Genomic DNA, 19555 nt, shown 5'->3' with positions numbered 1-19555 from the left:
AGGAGCGGGTTCACCTTGTGTCCAATGGCGTATGCTTGAGGTCTCGTTGTATGTCCAGTTGGGGCTTGGGGAGTAGTCATAGTGTTCATGGCGATGATCGTAGGATGCTCCGCATCAATATTTCCTTCAAAAATAACAACTTTATTATTGCCTCTAGGGCGTATTTCCTTCAATAAAACATCGCGTAACCGACATGGATAGGGGATTAAGTTTTGCACAATCTGATCCAAAAGAGCTATTAGAGTTCACCACTTAACTAAAACAAAAGCTAAATTAAATTAAGTAAACAGAAAGGGCCGGCGGAGTTCAGCACTACCTCGCCAGCCGCTTCCCCTTGGGGTCCCGGGACCAGTAGTAGTTCCTTGGCGTAGGCGTCAGCGGCGTGCGAGGCGTCGTTGTCATCGTTGGTGGTGTCCTTGTCCTAGGAGGATGACGACGATATGATCCTGGCCATGCGACACGTGGTCGGGCCTGCTCCCTCGTGAGCCGGGCGACTTTCTCCACGGTCACCGCCTTCTGCCTCGCCACTTGTTCCGACTCCTCGAACCCGATGTGGAGTGCCACCGCATTTTTGCGGCAGGTAGCGGGCGTCTATCTTTGCCGAGGTGGAAGAGCAGCGGAAGGCGTCGATGGTCGGTGTCGATGATCCTGTAGATATGCGTTGAAGCGGTTGGAGGCGGCCTACACCGCCCTCCTTACCACCGCGCACCTCAGACTCTGGCAAGCTCGGCCGCGTGCTTGGCGGTGCAAGCACGAGCACCTAGTACCGACCAGGAGGAGCAAGGGCTGGCGATCTCGGGCACCACCGGTCGCCCTGCCACCTGTCCAGGGATGGCGCGGACCGCGTCAAGCGGCCGCGGGCCGGCACGAAGCTACAACTGCCCCTCCGGGGCTACCGGGGATGCCGTCGAGTAGGAGCTCCCCCTCCTCGCCATCTAGCTGACGATCGTCGCTCGGTTGATCTCATCGGACTCACCATCGGATCTGTTGCCGGCCATGGTGGAGGGGAGGGGAGAGGAAGGGGAGGAGATGGACAGTGGAGCGAAGAGGTCGAGAGAGTTAGGGTTTGCTGTTCGGGTGAGATATTTGTGGGGACAGAGGTGGGGCGACATGGGCCGGTCCAACATGGCGGCAGCGACCAGATGTGTCCGATCCGCCCCATATCCACCCCAGATATGGACGAAGTATGGGAGATGCCGGTCAACCCGGACGTTTGAGCTGGCTATGCGTTGTCTGATTAGATGGTGATTTTATGTTTGAGTAGTGACCGAGCAGACCGCCCGAACATTGAGGATGGATATAGAGCCTCCGATTGTAGATGCTCTTATCTGGACACGCATTTGGATATTTTGGGTGTTTGTGAACCCTATATGAATAGTAAGATCAAAAGGTGCCAGGAAAACTAAAAAAATATATTTTGGGATATCAAACCTAGTTGATTATATACTTTCATGTGAAGTTTCGTGAAGAAATGACATTCATGATACTCTAAAAAGAAGATCTGTTGTATGGGAAGAATTGTTTAAATGGATCGTAGGTCGGATGGATAGCACGGATGTCATTTATTTACAAAACTTTGTGTGTGAGCAGAATAATCAACCAGATTTTTTTTGTTTTTTGCGTGAGATGATCAACCAGATCTGATACCCTAATTTTTTTATATTTTCCGGTATTTTTTGATCTAATAACATTCTTATAGGGTATTTTTTTTATCTAATAACATTCATATAGGGTTCACGAGCCCGGAAGAGCTCCGATGTACTTACCCTCTTATTGCCTTTGTCTGCACGTACATCGGGCAGCTGCCTCCATCAATCATCAGAGTATCTATCCGATAAGAATGTAGTGGAGGCATATTTGTAGACATAGCTCCTTTTTCTAGTTGAGCTCCTTTTTTCTTTTTTTTCTTTTTTGAGTTTTTTTTGAGACAATCACATGAAGCTTTATTTAGACCACAACGATGTTCAGAGGTACAAAACAGAGATCACCAGGGTGCCCTAACCAAACATGGCGGCCCACCCCCAACTTTAAACAATGCTCCGCTAGATTGTGAGCCTCAAAATTCGAGCTCCTAAACTCATGCACAAAGCTACATCTACTCATAGAAGAGCTCTAATCTATTATTTCATGTAGGATCGCCCCATAGCTTGCCGGGTTCCTTTGCTTAATATCTTCTACCACCGTCCTGCAATCTGAAGCTACATGTGCACTCTGTATATTAAGATCTGCAGCAAGTGCCAATGCTTCTCGGATAGCAAGAGCTTCAACAGTCGGAGGATCAAAACTCTTTTCACCACTAATGCTGATGCACCTTGAAAGTTCCCGTCCTGGTCACGACATATAGCTACTGCTATGCCGCGCGTCCGGCTCTGTGGTACTGCAACATCTACATTGAACTTAAACATTGTGTCAGGAGGTTTGATCCATTGGCTGGGTCTGCATTGTCGCCTCTCTGGTGGTTTACTTCCTATCTCCTCAACTGTTGCAAGATCTCTCAGATAGGCTTTAATAAACTGATGTGTTGAGTCTAGACTTTGAAAAATACCTTCATATATTGCCTTACGTCTCGCCTTCCATACTGACCAAAGAGTTACAGTCAAAATAATAAACTCCTTCTGTGGCAGGTGATCATGCATTGCAAAAAGCCAATTCCGGGCGTTCGTATCAGTGTTCATGCTTACTTGTTCAACCAAAGAAACCTCTGACAGAGACCAGATACAACGTGACATGGTGCAATCAAAAAGAGCATGCCTCCACGAATCAGCACAACCGCAAAGCACGCAGAGGTGTGTGGTCGACATGTTGCGATGATGCAGGACATCCATGGATGGCATGGAATGTTGCGCAAGTCTCCATAAGAAAACCCTAAGTTTTGCTGGGACTTTAGTGTGCCAAAGACCCTTCCATGCTTTGCTGCTTGCATTCAAATCTGATGCTCTTGCGTTTTCCTCTATCCAATTCACTCTATGATATTTCTTGTTCATGACCATCCGGTAACATGATCTTACTATGAATCTCCCGCTTCTCTCAGCCTCCCAGGCCCAAAAATCAGCAATAACCCTGGTGCACAGCGGGATGGACATAATAGCGTCAGCATCAAAAGGTAAAAAGTTTGCTCTCATTAGCTCTTCTCTCCGCGTCGCTGACATTGCATCAATCAGTTTAGAGACAATCACCGGAGGGTTATCTGATATAGATGTTATGGGGCGCAACGGACCAGCCCTAGGTATCCAGTTTGCCTCCCAAATCTTTATGGTACTCCCATCTCCGACTCGCCGAATGAGCCCTTGCCTTAATATGTCCCTTCCATCAATGACAGCTCGCCAGATTTGCGAGGGGCGGTTCCATAACTGTGCTTCCAAGAAACAGCAAGTTGGGAAATATGCAGCTTTGAGTATTCTTGCACTTAAAGAGTTCGGATCATCCAGTATCCTCCAAGCTTGATGGGCCAACAAAGCAAGGTTGAAAATTTCAATATCTCTGAAACCCATACCTCCCATGTATTTTGGTTGAGTCATAACATCCCATGCTACCCATGCTGGCTTCCTCCTTCCTTGCTTACTTCCCCATCAAAATTGCCTGATTATTGAGGTAATATTTTCACACAAACCTCAGGGTAACCTGAAACATGCCATAGAGTAAACTGGGATGGCTTGGGCCACTGACTTGATAAGTACCTCCTTGCCTGCTGCAGACAATAGTTTCTCCATCCATCCTCTGACTTTCTCCTGTACTCTGTCTCTCAAGTATTTGAACGTGCCCATTTTTTATTGACCCATGTCAGTAGGAATCCCAAGGTACCTATCACTCAAAGACTCATTGTGCATGTTAAAAATTTGTTTTATGAGTTCTTTTTTTGAGTGAGTTCGTAAATGTAGCTCTACTTGGTACGTAGGCCCGTGACGGCATGGGCTCTGCAGCCCGTATATCACCTAAGATACATAGTGGGAGTAACCCAGCCTCCTTGGACTTTAGCGATTCCGGGCCGTCAGATCTGGCCCTTGATGCGTTCTCGTCCATACGATCATGCCCCAGAAGGATCCCGTCCGTCGGATCGAACTGTAAAACTGTAGATCAAAACAGTATTCACCGCGTGTCCACCGCGTGTAGTTTTGATCGCCCCCCGAGGGCATTCTTGCAATTTTGCTCTGAGGTAAAAGCCCTGCCGTCTCCTTCTCCTGTCGCAAACCTAGCCACCGCATTGTTCCCCTCCAGCTCTCTCTCCCTCTCTCGACACTGCCCATCGTAGAACGCCGCCTACAGCCGTCGCCGCCGCCGTGCTCCTATCCACTTCTCCCCTTTCATCTCCTATCGCCGAGATCGTTGCCGCCGCGCTGCTCTCCCGTCGAGCTCACCCCTCGCCGTTGCTGGGAGGAGACAGTTGACCGTCTGATTGTATCGATGCCGACGAGTTCGGTGGGCACCGGGTCCTTCTACACTGTCACCGACGCCGCCTCCTCGTGAGATCCCCACCATGGTGAGCTCCCCCACCCTCCCCTTCCCACCCCGCCCTTCCCCCCTACTCGCCCCTTTGCTTCGCACGGTTTCGGCCCCTCTGACCGCGGATTTCCGATCTAAGCTACTGTTAGCGCACGCGTGACGATGGTACTCTGTGGTGATGTAGGATCTGTGGTGATGTAGAAGGGCAGCAGGGCAGCAACCTCAACGCCACAGGTCTTCCTCCTCTCCCCTTCTCTGCTTCATGTTCTATTACATCAAACTTGAGCATGTAGGTACTATTTAGATGTGTAACTCTAGATTTATGTGGTAGAAATATGTTCTGAGAAGCTTCTCAGAGAATTTGCTTCATATACATACTAACCCTCTCCTAAATGATAAGTAGATGAGGCAGGTGACTTATCTCTGTTATTTTCCAGACCAATAGTATTTTAGTCAGCTTCAGGGTATGTTGAATATGAGAGTTAATGAAGATGATCGTTCTTTCTGTTGAGAGTACACAATCTGACTCATTTTAAAATAGCACCTTATCTTTATGAAAACACTATTTATAGTATGCTCACCTAATGAATCTATTAAACGATCTAAATACCACTGGTTCACAGATTAGCTTGTGCCACCGTTGTTTTTTTACTTATCATGCCATTCTTATTTATGAGTCTGGCCTGGCATATTCTTCTTCCAAATATAGTATACCTATCTATAATACGAATACTACATGTGCAGAACACATATATGTTGACTTCTCATGTATGTGATTACTTCTTTGGACACATCTGTATGCGTGGAGCCTCATTTCTGCAGTTCCTTGGCACAATGTGATACTCTGCATTGTTAAGTATACTTAAATTTGATTCTGTAGATAGGGTTGCTACTTTATATTCTGGTAAAGAAGAGGATGGTGTTTTGGTCCTGAGAAAATTCAAACCTCCATCAATCTTTTGTCTAAATGAATTTCACAAAGAGAAGAGCAAGGGTGAACCAGGATTTATTAGCAGCATGATATTGTAATTGACGCGGTTCCAATATTTCCAGGATTCCATGAACCATTATGTGATTATTTCCAGTTTTGCAGTGGATTTAGAACTAGAATCTTTAGCGTGTTCCAATATTTAATGCATATGTATCTTGTGATTGTGGAAATAAAAACTTAATAACCTTTGACCGCGACTACCAAAGCTCAATGACAAATTGATAACATATCTTTTGTTGGGTGGATGTGGTCTCCTTTATTTCACTAATATAACTGAGCTTCAGAGAAGGCCGTTTTATGCCATTTGATTTCCCTTTTCATTATTTAAAGGAGGAGGTGATATTAGATTATTGTTATGGTAGGTGTAATCTTTTTTCTTCGATGGTATTATACATTATGAGTATGGAGTTGTTTCATTCCAAGTACAGAAGAAATTGAGTCTATCTTGAATCTGTGTTGAATTGTTTAAATTTTTTGTATTTTTGTATCTTCACTCTTATTATACATTGTATCTTCCTTTTTCATGACCCAAAAATAGCTGAGAAAGCATGGCATGACATCATTTGTTTTCCATCCTAGGCTCATTTCCAGGCCTGCTATTATTCTTTTTTGTCCTTCCTAAACTGTATCCTTTCTTTACCGTTCTCCTTTTCTTACGCAGGTAACCGCTGAGGATGTTTAAAAAGGACACCACCAATAGCAGAGCACTCTATTGCTACAATTATATGCAGGTACAAAATCAATGCTAACTTTGGGGTCTCCCTTTATGGCCTTTCCTGTGATCATAAGAGCTACAAAGAGATGCATTTGGTTTTAGGTCTATATGATTTGATGTATTTATATTTATCCAATGAAAAAGCACTTTGCTTGCTTTAGTAGATAAGAAAACTCTCTATTTATATTATGATATATGTACATATATTATTTAAATGATTCACTAAGAACTGCTTGGGATAGCAATCGTCGAGGGGGTATTTACTTCTATATTGTTTGGATCGTGTTTACACAGTTTTCTTGGTTGTAAAAGATCTACTATTTTATATCGACCATGCATATAATGTTTACTTAGGGAATTCCAAGTCTGGAAGAAATTATTGATAAAATGTGTGTACATTCAGATCCTCGTGTGTATGTACACTGTAGTAAGTGTCTGGTTGTAATAAAATGTGAAACATTAATTGTTCCTTTATTCAATTACGGTCTTATTCGTTGTTCCTTTATTCAATGACAGTTTTATCGTGTTCCTGGTTATGTTGCTCATGCAGTATATGATTATATATACCATATTTTATACTCTGATGCCTATTGTTATGCTATTCTCTGATGTATGCTTACGTGTCTCTTGCTTCTTATTTGTACAGCGTGTGTGTATGATGTTGTTGGGTTGTTGACATGGCCCGTGGTCCAGTTGCGGCTCATGCTCAAGGCACGGTCGAGGCTGCTGTTGGGTTGGTAGGTGGTCGTGGCCGTGGCCGTGGGCGTTCTGCTAGTCGTCGTGGACGAGCCACTGGCCGTGGAGGTTCTAATATAGGGCGTGCCCCTGTTTCTGATCATGTTGCTTCTTGCCGGGTGCCTGACGCTGGTGCTGAGCCTCTTGACAGGCGTAGGGGTGTGAGTCGGCAGGTGCCTGCTGCTGGAGCTGAGCCTATCGCCAGGCGTGGGTGTGGCGCTCAGCAGGTGCCTGCCGCTGGGCATGGCGCCATGCCTCGGCCAAGTGGTAGGGGTGTTCGTGGCCATGTCCCTGGTCGTGGTGCTGATTCTGGGAATGCAGCCGCTGCTGTTGTCCCTGGTCGAGTTGCTGGTCCTGGGTTCACCGCCTCTCCTAGGCGTGCGGTGGTCCCTGGGATTGCTATACGTTACGTGCCACATCAGCCTATTGGGTGTCCTCCTCGAAGCCGTACAAGTATGTGTGTGTCCATTGTTCTTCTTTTATATTTTGTCTCCTAGGGATTGATGATAATTATTTCGTTACTGTGCTGTTTGCGACGTGGTTAGGTGATGGCTGGTTCCCTTTTCTGAGCTCGACCGTGGCTGCGGTAAATCGCAGAAAACGGAAAATGTGTGTTGAGTTTCGGCACGCTCTATATGAAGGTGCATGAAAGTTCTTCGTTTGTTGTTAGTTGTTGTTGTTGGCCATGTTGTGTCTTACTTGGTTCTGCATGTCCTGTTAAGAACATGTCGTTGATGGGCCTTTGCCGAAGGATTGGCATGGTTTCTCGGTTTATGTGAGTTCAGAGGTGACTGGGGTAGACCGCAACAGACGGAAAAGATGGAAAGTGTCGATTAAATTGCGACGTCCTGGATGCGAAGGTGCACGAGATTTCATGGTTTGTTGTTAGTTGTTCCTATTTGCCGTATGTTCTCTTATTTGGTTTTACATGCCTTGTCAGAGATTGTTGTCCAAGGGCCTGTGCCGAAGGATTGGCAAGGTTTCTCGGTCAAGTTTGCCGAGTCCCTTAAAGGTACTTATTAACAAGACTTTTGTTGTTTTGGTTATGTGATTATTGTCTTCCTTTTACCCTTGGTTTGTGGCTGATAGTTTTGTCGTTAGCTTGCTATGCAGATAGGTCGTACTACGGCCCTCCGGATTTCTTGTGCCAATACTGTGGTGCCTCCTTGTGGTTTGCTGAGTGTTCAAAGTCTAGGTCATCCTGGACACAACGTAAGATGGTTTATAATCGCTGTTGTAAAGGCGCTAAGGTATATATTCCTCCCTTTAAGGATCCCCCGGCCTATCTCCGTGAGCTCTTTCGATTCGATGGTACTTCTCGTGCTAAAAAATTCATCCAGACTATACGTGAGTACAATTGTATGTTCGCTTTCACTTCGATGGGTGCTACTATTGAACGCTCGTTTGGTGGCAGTCGTGGACCTAAGATTTTTAAGATCAGTGGTCAAGTGTCTCATCGTATTGGTTCGTTGGTGCCTAGCGGTGATGATACACCTAAGTTTGCTGAGTTGTGTATACATGACCCAGCTAATGAGATTAGACATAGGATGAATGCCTTAAATCCAGATGACAAGCCTACTGGGGGTGTGGATGAGAGTATTGTGGTTGGTCTTAGAGACATGCTTAATGAGTTTAACCCATTGGTACAAACCTTTCGGGAGGCGAGTAAGATGATAGAGGATCATGGTGATGAACCCATCGAGGATATCTCGATTCGTATTATTGGACCTTCGGAGGGTGATAGTCCACGGTTTAGTTTGCCTACAATCACTGGGCTTGCTACTTTAGTTGTCGGTGGTGGCTTCACGTTAGAGGCATCTTCTCGGGATATTGTTGTTTGCAGTCGTTCCGACGGTTTGCAGCAGATATCTTCTCTGAACACTGCATTCATGCCTCTGCAATACCCGTTGCTTTTCCCTTATGGAGAGAGAGGGTTCCAGGTGGATGTTCCTCACTTGATTGTTCCTGAAGAAGATGATGACGATGGACCTATAGATCCTAATCCTGCACCTGGAAGTCCGACCGTTGAGGCATCCTCTTCATACCCTTCTGGGGGTGGTGATGCTTCCACAAATAGTCAGAATAGGATGACCATGCAGGATTACTATCGTTTTATGTGCCATTACAAGGGTGATCAGCCCAATCCATATATATGTTATAGTCTCCTCTCCTCCCAGTCGGTTGTTGATGCACGTGCGTGCATCGATGAAAGTAGACTGTGGTATATCATAAGAAATCAGGACATGCTTAGATCAGAGCACATGCAGGGTATTACTGATGCGGTAGGTGATGGGTGTGTTGATGGTGATGCTCTTGGGAAGAGGACCATTGTACCTTCCAGTCACATAGGCGGTCGTCGTTACTTCCATGAAAATTTCCATGATGGCCTTGCCGTTTGTCGGGTGCACGGTGCGCCTGACATATTTACCACTTTCACTTGCAATCCCAAGTGGCCTGAGATCACAAGTGCATTGGAACCAGGTCAGACGCCTTCTGATAGGGCGGATATTGTTGTTAGGGTCTATCACATGAAGCTCACCGAGTACTTGGACGAGATTAAGTGAGGCCGGGCTTTTGGCCCCATAACGGCTGGTATTGTGAATGTTGTGCTCTATGTGTGGCTGTTTTTTTAATGATGTTTTACTTCTATTGGCTGGTCTGTCTAATTTTTTATGTCCTTTTTTCAGTGTTTTATACCGTTGAGTTCCAGAAGTGGGGACTGCCTCACGTGCATATACTTGTCTGGCGGAGAGGGGGTAAAGGTGAGGTTGGTGTTGAATATATTAATTCATTAATATCTGCTAAAATACCTGATGCATTGCTTGATCCTCTAGGATATGCTTTAGTTTCTGAGTTTATGATGCACGGTCCGTGTGGTGAAATGAACGATAAATGTGTCTGCATGAAAAAGGGTGTTTGTTCTAAATATTTCCCAAAAGATTTTAGAGATACCACTGTCATTGATGATAATGGGTTTGCCTTATATCGACGTCGTGACGACGGTCGAAGGGTCTATAAAAATGGTCATTACCTTGACAATAGGCATGTTTTCCTTATAATATGGCAATGCTCAAGAAATTTCAGGGACATATAAATGTAGAGTGGTGTAATAAGACACATGTGATGAAATATCTCTTTAAGTATGTCACCAAAGGTGCTGGCTACTCTAAGGTCATGTTAGAAAGGCTAAAAAATTGACTAAATCTGGTTGTCATACAGTAGATGAGGTTCAGGAGTATCTGATATGTCGGTATATATGTGAGTATGATGCATTGTGGCGCATATTTGGGTTTGAAATACACTTTAAAATGCCGTCGGTTCAAAGGTTGACCGTTCATATGTCTGGCATGAATACTGTCTACTATCGTGCTGGTGCTGACCTCATGAAAATTGTTGATTCTGACTTCTTGCGAAAGACTATGCTTACCGAATGGTTTGTTGCGAATGAGATGTTCGAAGATGCTCGTTCATTAACTTATTGCGATTTTCCAACTGCTTGGACCTGGGAAGCTAAAAGTAGGTCATGGCATCCAAGTGTATTATATACATATGATGGTCGTGTATTATATACATCCTTTGAGTGGTGAGTTGTATTACTTGTGCATGCTTTTGATGATTGTTAAGGGGGCTAGGTCTTTCGAAGATCTTCAAACATATGATGGTCATCTTTATCACACCTTTAAAGAGGCTTGTGCCGCGCGCGGTTTGTTAGGAGATGATAACGAGTGGTACATAGCATTTGATGAAGCGGTTGTTTGGGGGTTTGGGCATCGACTTAGACAGCTATTTGTGACTATGCTCATGCATTGTTCTATCAAGGATGAGATGGGGTTCTTTGAACGTTACTGCGCTAGCATGTACGATGATATCCAAGATGGGTTGCGTCGTGCCCTGGGTAATCTAAACTATGTTGTTCCTCCTGAAAGATTGAGAAATATGCTTCTTGATGAGTTAGCTGACATTTTCTTGAAACGTGGTTCTGATATAAGAAGTTTTAACTTGCCGTCTCGCTCTGGCGAAGGTGAGCAGTCTGATGATAATCGTCTAATTCGTGAGGAACTGTCTTATGATGCATGTGCTCTGTCTAAACAGTCCTTGGTTATGTTTGATAGTTTAAATGAGGACCAATTGGTTGCTTATAAGACGATTGTAGAGTGTGTGCAGGCGGGGAGACCAGGATTTTTTTTGTCTCTGGGTACGGTGGTACTGGGAAGACATACCTGTGGAGTGAAATATGTGCTTTCCTTAGGGGCGAGAGGAAGATAGTGCTTACTGTTGCGTCGTCGGGCATTGCGTCGCTGTTGTTGCCTGGTGGGAGGACTGCTCATTCTCACTTTAAGATACCTATTCTTCTTGAAGAAATACACAGTGTGATATTAAAAGAGGCTCTAAGCTTTGTAAGTTGTTGATGGTATCTTCGCTTGTTATTTGGGACGAGGCGCTGATGACACACAGGAAATGCTTTGAGGCTGTAGATAGAACTTTGCGTGATGTCCTCTCTGTGGCTAATCCAGATCTTGTTAATATTCCGTTCGGTGGAGTAGTGATGGTCTTGGGTGGTGACCTTAGACAAATCTTACCGGTCGTTGAGGGAGGTACTAGGCCTCAGATCATTGATGCGGCAATCACGAATTCTCCGCTATGGCATTCTGTCCAAAAATTGTCGCTTTCTATTAACATGCGCTTGGGTGTGCATGGTGCGGATACCCAGGCACAGAAGGATGTTGCCTTATTTAGCAGATGGGTGCTAGATCTTGGGGAAGGGAAGTTGCCTGTCACAAGGCGAGGCGATGAGGTTGAGGCTTCTTGGATACAGATACCGGACGACCTCTTGGTTTGTACGTCTGGTGATCCAATAGCTGCTATTGTTTCTTCTGTCTATGGTGATTTTTTGCAGAACTACCTGAACACTGGTTACTTGCAAGAGAGAGCCATTTTAGCCCCTACCAATGACCATGCTGAGGATATTAATGATCATATTCTTGCATTGGTTCCTACTGATAGCAGAGACTATTTGAGTGCTGATTCTATTGATGATTCTTAGGATTCTGTTAGGGACAAAGATGTTTACTATCCAGTCGAGTACCTGAATGCAACTAAAGTTATAAATTTCCCAAATCATAGGCTGACTCTTAAGGTTGGTGTTCCGATTATGCTTCTTAGAAACCTGAGCCAGGCAAATGGTTTGTGTAATGGTACACGACTAATTGTAAAAGAATTAGGTGGTCGGCTTATCGAAGCTGTCATTATGACTAGCTCACATGTGGGTGATACTGTTTATATCCCCAGGATTGAATTATTGGCAAAGAAGGGAAATGCACCCTTTGTGCTTAGACGTCGCCAGTTTCCTGTTCGTGTGTGCTATGCCATGACAATTAATAAGAGCCAGGGGCAGACCCTGTATGTTGTTGGTATATATCTTAAGGGTCCTGTTTTTACTCACGGACAGCTGTATGTGGCAGTGTCTCGTGTTACATCGAGGGCTTATTTGAAAATCCTTATATTAGATGCTGATGGAAAATGCGGCTCTCAGACCAAGAACATTGTTTTCCCTGAGGTCTTTCGGGCCGCGGGGATGACTTAGGTTTGTGTATGATGGTAGTCTTCATTTTGGTAGGTTTTGGCATGCTTTTGTGAGTTGGATGATATTTTGGGTGGCGACATATAGTGTGGGCTGAATAAATATGTCATCCCATGCGATGGGGGTGATATTTTGAATGTCCGCGTGTACTAGGATTGGCTTTATTCCGCGGTTTGTTTATGTCATAGAGATTTACTGAGTTTAATGGTGAAGTTGTGTTTTGGTGCTGATACTTTTGTTGTAGATGGCGATGACTGATCTGCAGGCTCTTCTTGTGGGGAACAAGAACCTGACCATCTGTGTGTATGTTTCGCGTCTGTAGCAGCATTGTGGATCCACACTGCTGCCCTATGTTGTTTGTAATTTTCTCCTGCCTTTTCTGCTTGGTAATTGATGTTTGTTGTTTCTTGGCAGGTCTAACATCTATGCTGAGATTGGTGAGAAGCTCGTGCCTAAGTTCAATTGAGACAACCACATCCATGTTGTTTCTTGGCATGGGCAACCACATCTATGCTGATATTGGTGAGAAGCACGTGCTAATACCCTTTTTGTGACTTGCATTGATACTTTTCTTATTTGACCCCACCAAAATATATCTCAATGCAGCTATTCTCTAATCTAAACATGGATGACTTTCAACAGCCTCTTAGTTTTCATGCATTTAGCAAGAGAATCCTACTTTGTTACTTGGTTTGATAAAATAACTACAGCAAAGATGTGTAGCTTTCATGTCTTGCTCAATGTGTTCTATAATGATGAAAGCCTCTTTTATTTGCCAGGCTCCTGGGATCCTTTATAGGTCTCTTGCTGTGAAGCTTGTGGTTGGCATGCATTTCAAGGTCTGATATCCTATAAATGTATCTTCTAGCATGCAACCATTTTTGGAGGGACTCAAGTTTGAACTGACCGATTTCTTCTAGCATTCAATTGTTATGAGGGTGGAGTTGGAGAAGGTGGGGCGTTAGAGCAGAGCCTATTGCAGCGTCCACGGCCTCCTCGGGCATGGCCAATCCCGACAGGTTGACCAGGTTGCGGGGTTTGGTTAGCAGTGTGTGTGGCCAGTGGTTGGAGCACACTGAAGTGGAGGAGCAGTGTTGTTGTTGACCATGGATTCAGGTAGTTTCTGATCTTCTCTCTTGTTGTGGTGGTCCGGCAGGTTACTGTTTAAATGATGCATTGGTCGCAGTTGGTGTCGTGCTTGCATGTCTGCTATAATGCCTCTGCTACAACATGACATATGTTAATGTAGTGTTTATTAAGGTTTGGTCGGCATGCTGAATAAGTCCAATATCCATCTGTCTATGTTTCTATACCTTATGGCTTACGTGATTAAACATGGGTTTATTAGTGTGTAGCAGATCCTGAGAGTTCTGTCAGGATAGGGAGAGACACTAAGGCAAAAGGCAAATGTACATGCTCCTTATTACTTATCAGAAATATTTTCCTGGGAGTCCATTTTCATTGTTTCTCATCTGAAATTAGATTCATAATGATGCCATTCCTACATCTCATTTTGTATCGGTTATCTTCTGATATTATGAGTCTTGGGGATTATAAGTGCCATTGAACTGTTCACTCTTATGAGTGATCATGAGATGCATGTACTGTTTGCCATAAGGTTCTTGCAACGTTTCCTATAGCTAGATGGAGCTGCCAAAATAATTGAAGTTAAACATGTTTTATATTAGAAAGAATTTGATTAAACCAAATGTATTTTGCCATCCTTGTAGTTGGACTAATATCAAAGCAATTTCCGTTAAAAATTTCCTAACCACCAGACTATTATCCAAGCATTTTTTGACACAAGGTTGAATCTTAAATGGTGGATGGTTGATAATTTGTCCAGGTTGAGATCAGCCACTGATGACACGAGTCTTCTACCCTGCTCCTGTGAAGGTAATCGAAGGCCTGCGCCTCCCATCATGATATCCTCTCTCAGCTTGCACCTCTTCATGTGTGCTCCTCCTCCCAGTTTATTCTTACCACTGTTTGGGTTGTTTGATTCAGGTTTCTTTTTCTAAAATTAAATCAAGTCTCAAGGAATGAGATGGAAGCGTTGTTCAGGCTCTATGAGAAGGTGAACTGCTCTATCAATGACGATGAACTCATCCAATTGGTACCTCCAAACAACTTACTTCCTATATGTTCTTGGGATCAAGTAATGTGATGTTGGTTTACTAAATTTGTGTTCCTGTCAGCTAATAAGACCATCCTTTCCGTTTTCAGCACTTTATTGGTAACAATTTTACCATCCGAGGATACATCCAAATTACAGGTTGTGCTATTTGTTATCTTCTCTTTTTATTCTGGATGCATGTTTCTGATATCCCTTTTTATTCCTATTCGTTGCATACCTTATTTATTAGAAGGTCTAATTGCAAGTATTTGCAAGATCAAATTGTTACACAAAATTTTCTTTGCGATGTGCATGAATTGCCCCTCCTGTATAAATTTTATGTCTACGAAATCTTTTTAGGAGCTGCTAGACATGGCTTCTTTTTAGGAGCACATGCTTGCTGATATGCTATTTTCATCTAAATTCCGTAAAGAATGGCATGGAATATTTTGCTTGGGTTCATCGAAAACGCCCTCGCCCAGCATGGTTTAAGTTAATATATTCTGTACAAGTAAATGGTTAACATAGTCTGTACCTGCCTCTTGGGTGATTTTGTGAGTTGTGATAGATTGCTCCAGATGATGCATCCTCTATGTTACAAGTAGAATATCACTGACCGCGTGAAGTTCAAAAATTTGTAGTCTTATACAAATAGAAAGAATATATGATGTGACCTCATTTCTTAATCCTACGGTATCGCTGCATTAGTTTACGAGCTGTTACACACATACATGGCTTGAAGTTTTGGGATAAATGGGACAAACATAGGGTTGCAGATTGTCAATCCAAGTTTTCTCCGCAAATCAATTTGACACTAATCCTTAGAAAAAAGATATTTCTGTTGCATAGATTGTGTTGTATAGGTTGTTGACTTGATTGACATCACTCCAGTTTTACGGTGGCACAAAAAATAATTTAATTCTGTTACTTGCAACTGTAACTCTTTCTCATCACACATAATGTTAACCTTATAGAGCTAAGGTGGTTATAGTTAGAAACCTCTACATGGATTGATTTAGGGTTTCAAAATAGTGTGAACTGTAAAACGTCTTATATTTTAGGACAGTGGTAGTAGTTAACATGATTGTTTCAGATTCTGCCATGGAAGCATTTTACCCCTTTTGCAACTTTTGTTACACTAAATTAGTACCGACTGGTAATATTTCTTCTCTGTATATTTTATGTTATAGGATTAGAACGAAAAGAAGAAACTACAGCATCACATAACTGCAGCAAAGAAGGTAATGCATGAGATGGAACAGGGTCGTATTATGGAAGGTTAGCTCTGAATTAATGTTCATCATATGTGCTATGTACTAATGATTGTCTTCAGGGATTATTCCATTCATATTGCTCTGAATTAATCGTACTCTCATGCTACCTCATTACCTTATTATGTTACAACTTTGATGAAAAAGCCATTGTTGGTATTTGGAGTGCAGACTGTAGAATTAGGATCCTCTGACATCTATTTACTACTTTGAATTAATTATTATTCGATGACCATATAAATGCACATTTCCAGATAATATATATTAGTTTGTCTATTCAATGGTGTCATTTTCCATTTTTTATAGGCATTAAGATCTCCCTGTTATTTTTGTTCTAAGGATGCACTTCAGTATTATGTAACTATGCTGATTTTACTGTCAGCATAAATAATAAATGAGTTAAGATTTCTGCTACATAACTTTACACCGTAACAAACCTGGAGACTTCTAACTGGAAGACACAATTTTCATTTTTTAAGCGAAGAACAGAATCCCTGATGTTCCACGGAGTGTTTTCAGTTAAAGGTAAAAAAGGAAAAAGGAAGTCTGGAGCTCTCTTGGCTGTACAACAAAGAGGGGTTACTTCACATACTCATCAGCAGTGAGGCTAATATCATCTCTAATCAAGTGAAAAAGCAAGGGCGCATCCTTAGTTTTCTGTTGGAAGACTTCTATTTCTCTCATTCCAGAGGTGCTAGCATGTGCAAGCAGTGAGAGTGTACTTTTTATTGATATGAATCTTCAGGCTTCATTTTGAAATTTTGGGCCACGAACGCTTGATCGCAGAAGTAACAGGTATCATGGTGAGGCAAGTTTCTGTTTTGCATGTTGCCTTATTTCTCTTCTATCTGCAATTTGCTTCCACGTTCTATATGTTTGCGAGGAAATTTCAAATCAATTTGTATGCTCATCAATTGTTGCATCTATAATACGTATGTGAATCATGTACCTTACGGATTCCTTAAGGGCCTCATGATTGTTGGTGTTTTTTTCATACGAAAACACCAAGGTTATTATCCTAACTATCATAGTTTATACCAGCAGTCATAACAATTACGCAAATTTTTTCCAGGTGATTACATAGTTAAAGGTAGTGAATTTTTTTAGTCATGTGTGATTTCTTATCAACTGAGCTATCAAATTGTGCATTACGTACTTGGTCACAACGTTGTAACCGGCACCCTCGCGCCAAGGCGCGTTTCCGATCTCATTGGATACTTTCATACTTTAGTTAGAGGCAGAATTGTCAGAAGCAAGCATAGTGGCCATATGATGAAGCCGATAAGTGTTTAGTAGAGACTCCAATCAATTCGATCTCTCCATGATCTTTACCGCATATGATATTTTCCTTCTGTGTATTTAACTTTGTCAAGTGCATGCTATGGTTCAGAACAAAATTCAGTTTCCAATTATAATTCAGTGATTTTGTTACCTTGTATTTTATTTTGCATAATTGTAGAAATTATGGTGGCCATCCGCGGATCTACTGTTCCTGGTTTGCTTTGTCGAGGTATGATCTTTCATAATGTGTTGTATCTTGCAATATTATTTGATTTGTTCTTGCCATCATTTTTCAGTCTCTTGCAATATTATTTGATTTATTTCTCTCATAAATAGAGCACAAGTTGCCCCTTCTAATTGATCTGTCTTGTATCTATATGGTGCAGTGGTGTGTTATGTAGAATATGTACGGTCCCATGTTTTGTTTTCTGCATTACTTTGTTGTTGTCTAAGCTCTACCAATAGTGAGACCAAATTATGTTCGGTATATTCCTTACATGGTAGATTCACGGATGTCCACCCCAATTTCTACAATTTTTTAATACAACAAACTACCATTTTTAATCATACACTACCTCCTCTGACCAAGATGGTCGTCGTCCCATCTTTGTGGTTTAGGAATATGCTCTTTTATTTTGCAAGCAGAAAATTGATTAAGGTTTGTGTGATCAAGTTTATGTGTTGCCTGCTATGCAGTGTCCCGGACAAGAGGACCAAGTGTGGGCGGGTAGGTATCGGCAAGGCGGGCTGTCAGCACGGTGTTGGAGTTGGTCGGTAGTGGTGCACCTACGCCGTGTTTGGATCAATACTGTAGGAGGTTCCATTGAGGCCCAGTCTATCCAGGTAGTTTGTTATACTACTGACTTGAATACACTTTATTTATCAAGGATTTTTGTATATCATAATATCAAAGGCAAAAGGGTCTGTCTATGGATGCACTTCTTATGGCCATGTACAGTTCAGAGCCACTGTTATTCATCAAGAACATAATTTAACTAAAGCTCGTTAAAATAATTCCCATAGAAATAATCACTTTGGATTGGTAGTGTCAAAAGGATGCAGAACATTTGTAATATTTCTTCCCATATTCATGAGACTTCCACTCTACTGTTGTATTACTCAAATTTAATTTCATTACATATGTGTGCATGTATCAGTTTTCATATTTAAAGTGATATATTTAAGAATTATGAGAAATTTTGCCAAATTTGCCAGGCACAAAACAGAGACATCTGAAAGCAGGACAGACATCACTCATGGAGGCAATTGAACAAAGCTATGGCATTGTAGTTTTATCTCTATTGCCACTGTTGGCTTTTGCTCTCTTGTGTTCCTGCTCATGTTACTGAACTTAATGTTAGCTAATTAGCTTTTGTAATCGTGTGACCGTGCTGAATTGGATGTTGCCTTGCTTCCGCGACGGGTTAGCTTTTATAATCTCATGACCATGTTGAACTTGATGATGTTACACTTCTCGATAATTGGTTGTTCTGTTACATGTGCTAAACTTGCCTTCATACTAATGCATCATGCCGTTTGATCTTCCACGGCTTGACCATATCGTTAGGACCGGCACCCTCGCGCCAAGGCGCGTTGCCGATCTAGTGAAAATAAAGTGGGGGGGCCGCTGTGGCTGCAATCCATGCCGTCCGCACTCTACGACATTTTCCTAAACATTGTTCGAAAATGCCTAACCATGCTCGGTACTGACGGTTGTACTATATCAAAACAAATCAAACAGAATGCTTCTCCTGAAAACAAACTAGCAAAAGAACCGTAAGCACTGGAATTGGCTGCCAAATTTGGCCGATCATATATGAGGTAAGAAAGACGCAAGGACGTGACACGGCATTACGCGTATACGCGATCCTGCCTAATCCTGCCTAACCACGAGTTAAAACTGACGAAAGGAAACGGTTTCTAATTGGCTTCAAACGGCAAAAAAAAAAAACTGCCCAGGCAAACGAGCGTGGATTTACCTTATCCAACAGCAAATCGGGAGTATGTGTTTGGTTGAATGTGTGGTATGAATAGGTTGAGACCGCCTATTTTTTATTTATTTTTTAGTGGAACCATTCAATTCATGTGTTTAGGATTTCCCCTGCCATGCTCACATAGTTATGCATGCAAAGGGTGGTTATTTGATTCGACCAATTTTGTTGGGTGGAATGGTTTAGCACCTTTGAGACATTTTTTTTTTGACTCGAATCGTTCAAGTGGTTTATAACCAAACACGTCTATTTTTTAATGATCCCAACCCATCTATTGCCACCCTTGCAACCAAACGCACGTCAGGCGCCATATGCTATGACCTTTGTGGAGTGTGCGGATAGATACATACAGCAAGTGTATTTATCCTTGGCCAGATTTCTCTGAGGAATCAAACATGTTCCAGCCCTTCGTTGGTCGGACCAGTAATAGTAGA

At 42.7% G+C, this 19555-nt stretch overlaps 1 protein-coding gene across 12 annotated transcripts; it reads left to right on the top strand.

Annotated features, from left to right (window-relative positions):
• Positions 1-4195: 4195 nt before the first annotated feature.
• LOC125556579 lies at positions 4196-18637 on the top strand. Of its 12 annotated transcripts, none has more exons than XM_048719318.1 (21): positions 4196-4477; positions 4625-4674; positions 6093-6162; positions 6793-7334; positions 7427-7522; positions 7604-7741; positions 7822-7893; positions 7995-8131; positions 9569-9643; positions 12707-12765; positions 12877-12984; positions 13242-13301; positions 13383-13578; positions 14309-14358; positions 14470-14578; positions 14689-14737; positions 15769-15856; positions 16329-16652; positions 17309-17359; positions 17827-17973; positions 18346-18637. In XM_048719318.1, exons 4-11 carry the CDS (start codon positions 6824-6826, stop codon positions 12926-12928), a joined length of 1140 nt encoding a protein of 379 aa, XP_048575275.1. In that variant the 5' UTR covers positions 4196-4477; positions 4625-4674; positions 6093-6162; positions 6793-6823; the 3' UTR covers positions 12929-12984; positions 13242-13301; positions 13383-13578; positions 14309-14358; positions 14470-14578; positions 14689-14737; positions 15769-15856; positions 16329-16652; positions 17309-17359; positions 17827-17973; positions 18346-18637. The 12 variants fall into 12 exon arrangements, with proteins under 12 accessions (XP_048575275.1, XP_048575257.1, XP_048575262.1 ...); XM_048719300.1 differs by having other exon boundaries at positions 7983-8131; positions 15769-15819; positions 16339-16652; XM_048719305.1 differs by having other exon boundaries at positions 7983-8131; positions 15769-15819; positions 16334-16652.
• The last annotated feature ends 918 nt before the right edge of the window (positions 18638-19555 follow it).

Source organism: Triticum urartu, chromosome 1 (assembly GCF_003073215.2).
Source record: "Triticum urartu cultivar G1812 chromosome 1, Tu2.1, whole genome shotgun sequence".
NCBI lineage: Eukaryota > Viridiplantae > Streptophyta > Magnoliopsida > Poales > Poaceae > Triticum > Triticum urartu.
Note: the sequence above shows the minus strand (reverse complement) of the source record. Positions and strands in the feature narration are given on the sequence as shown.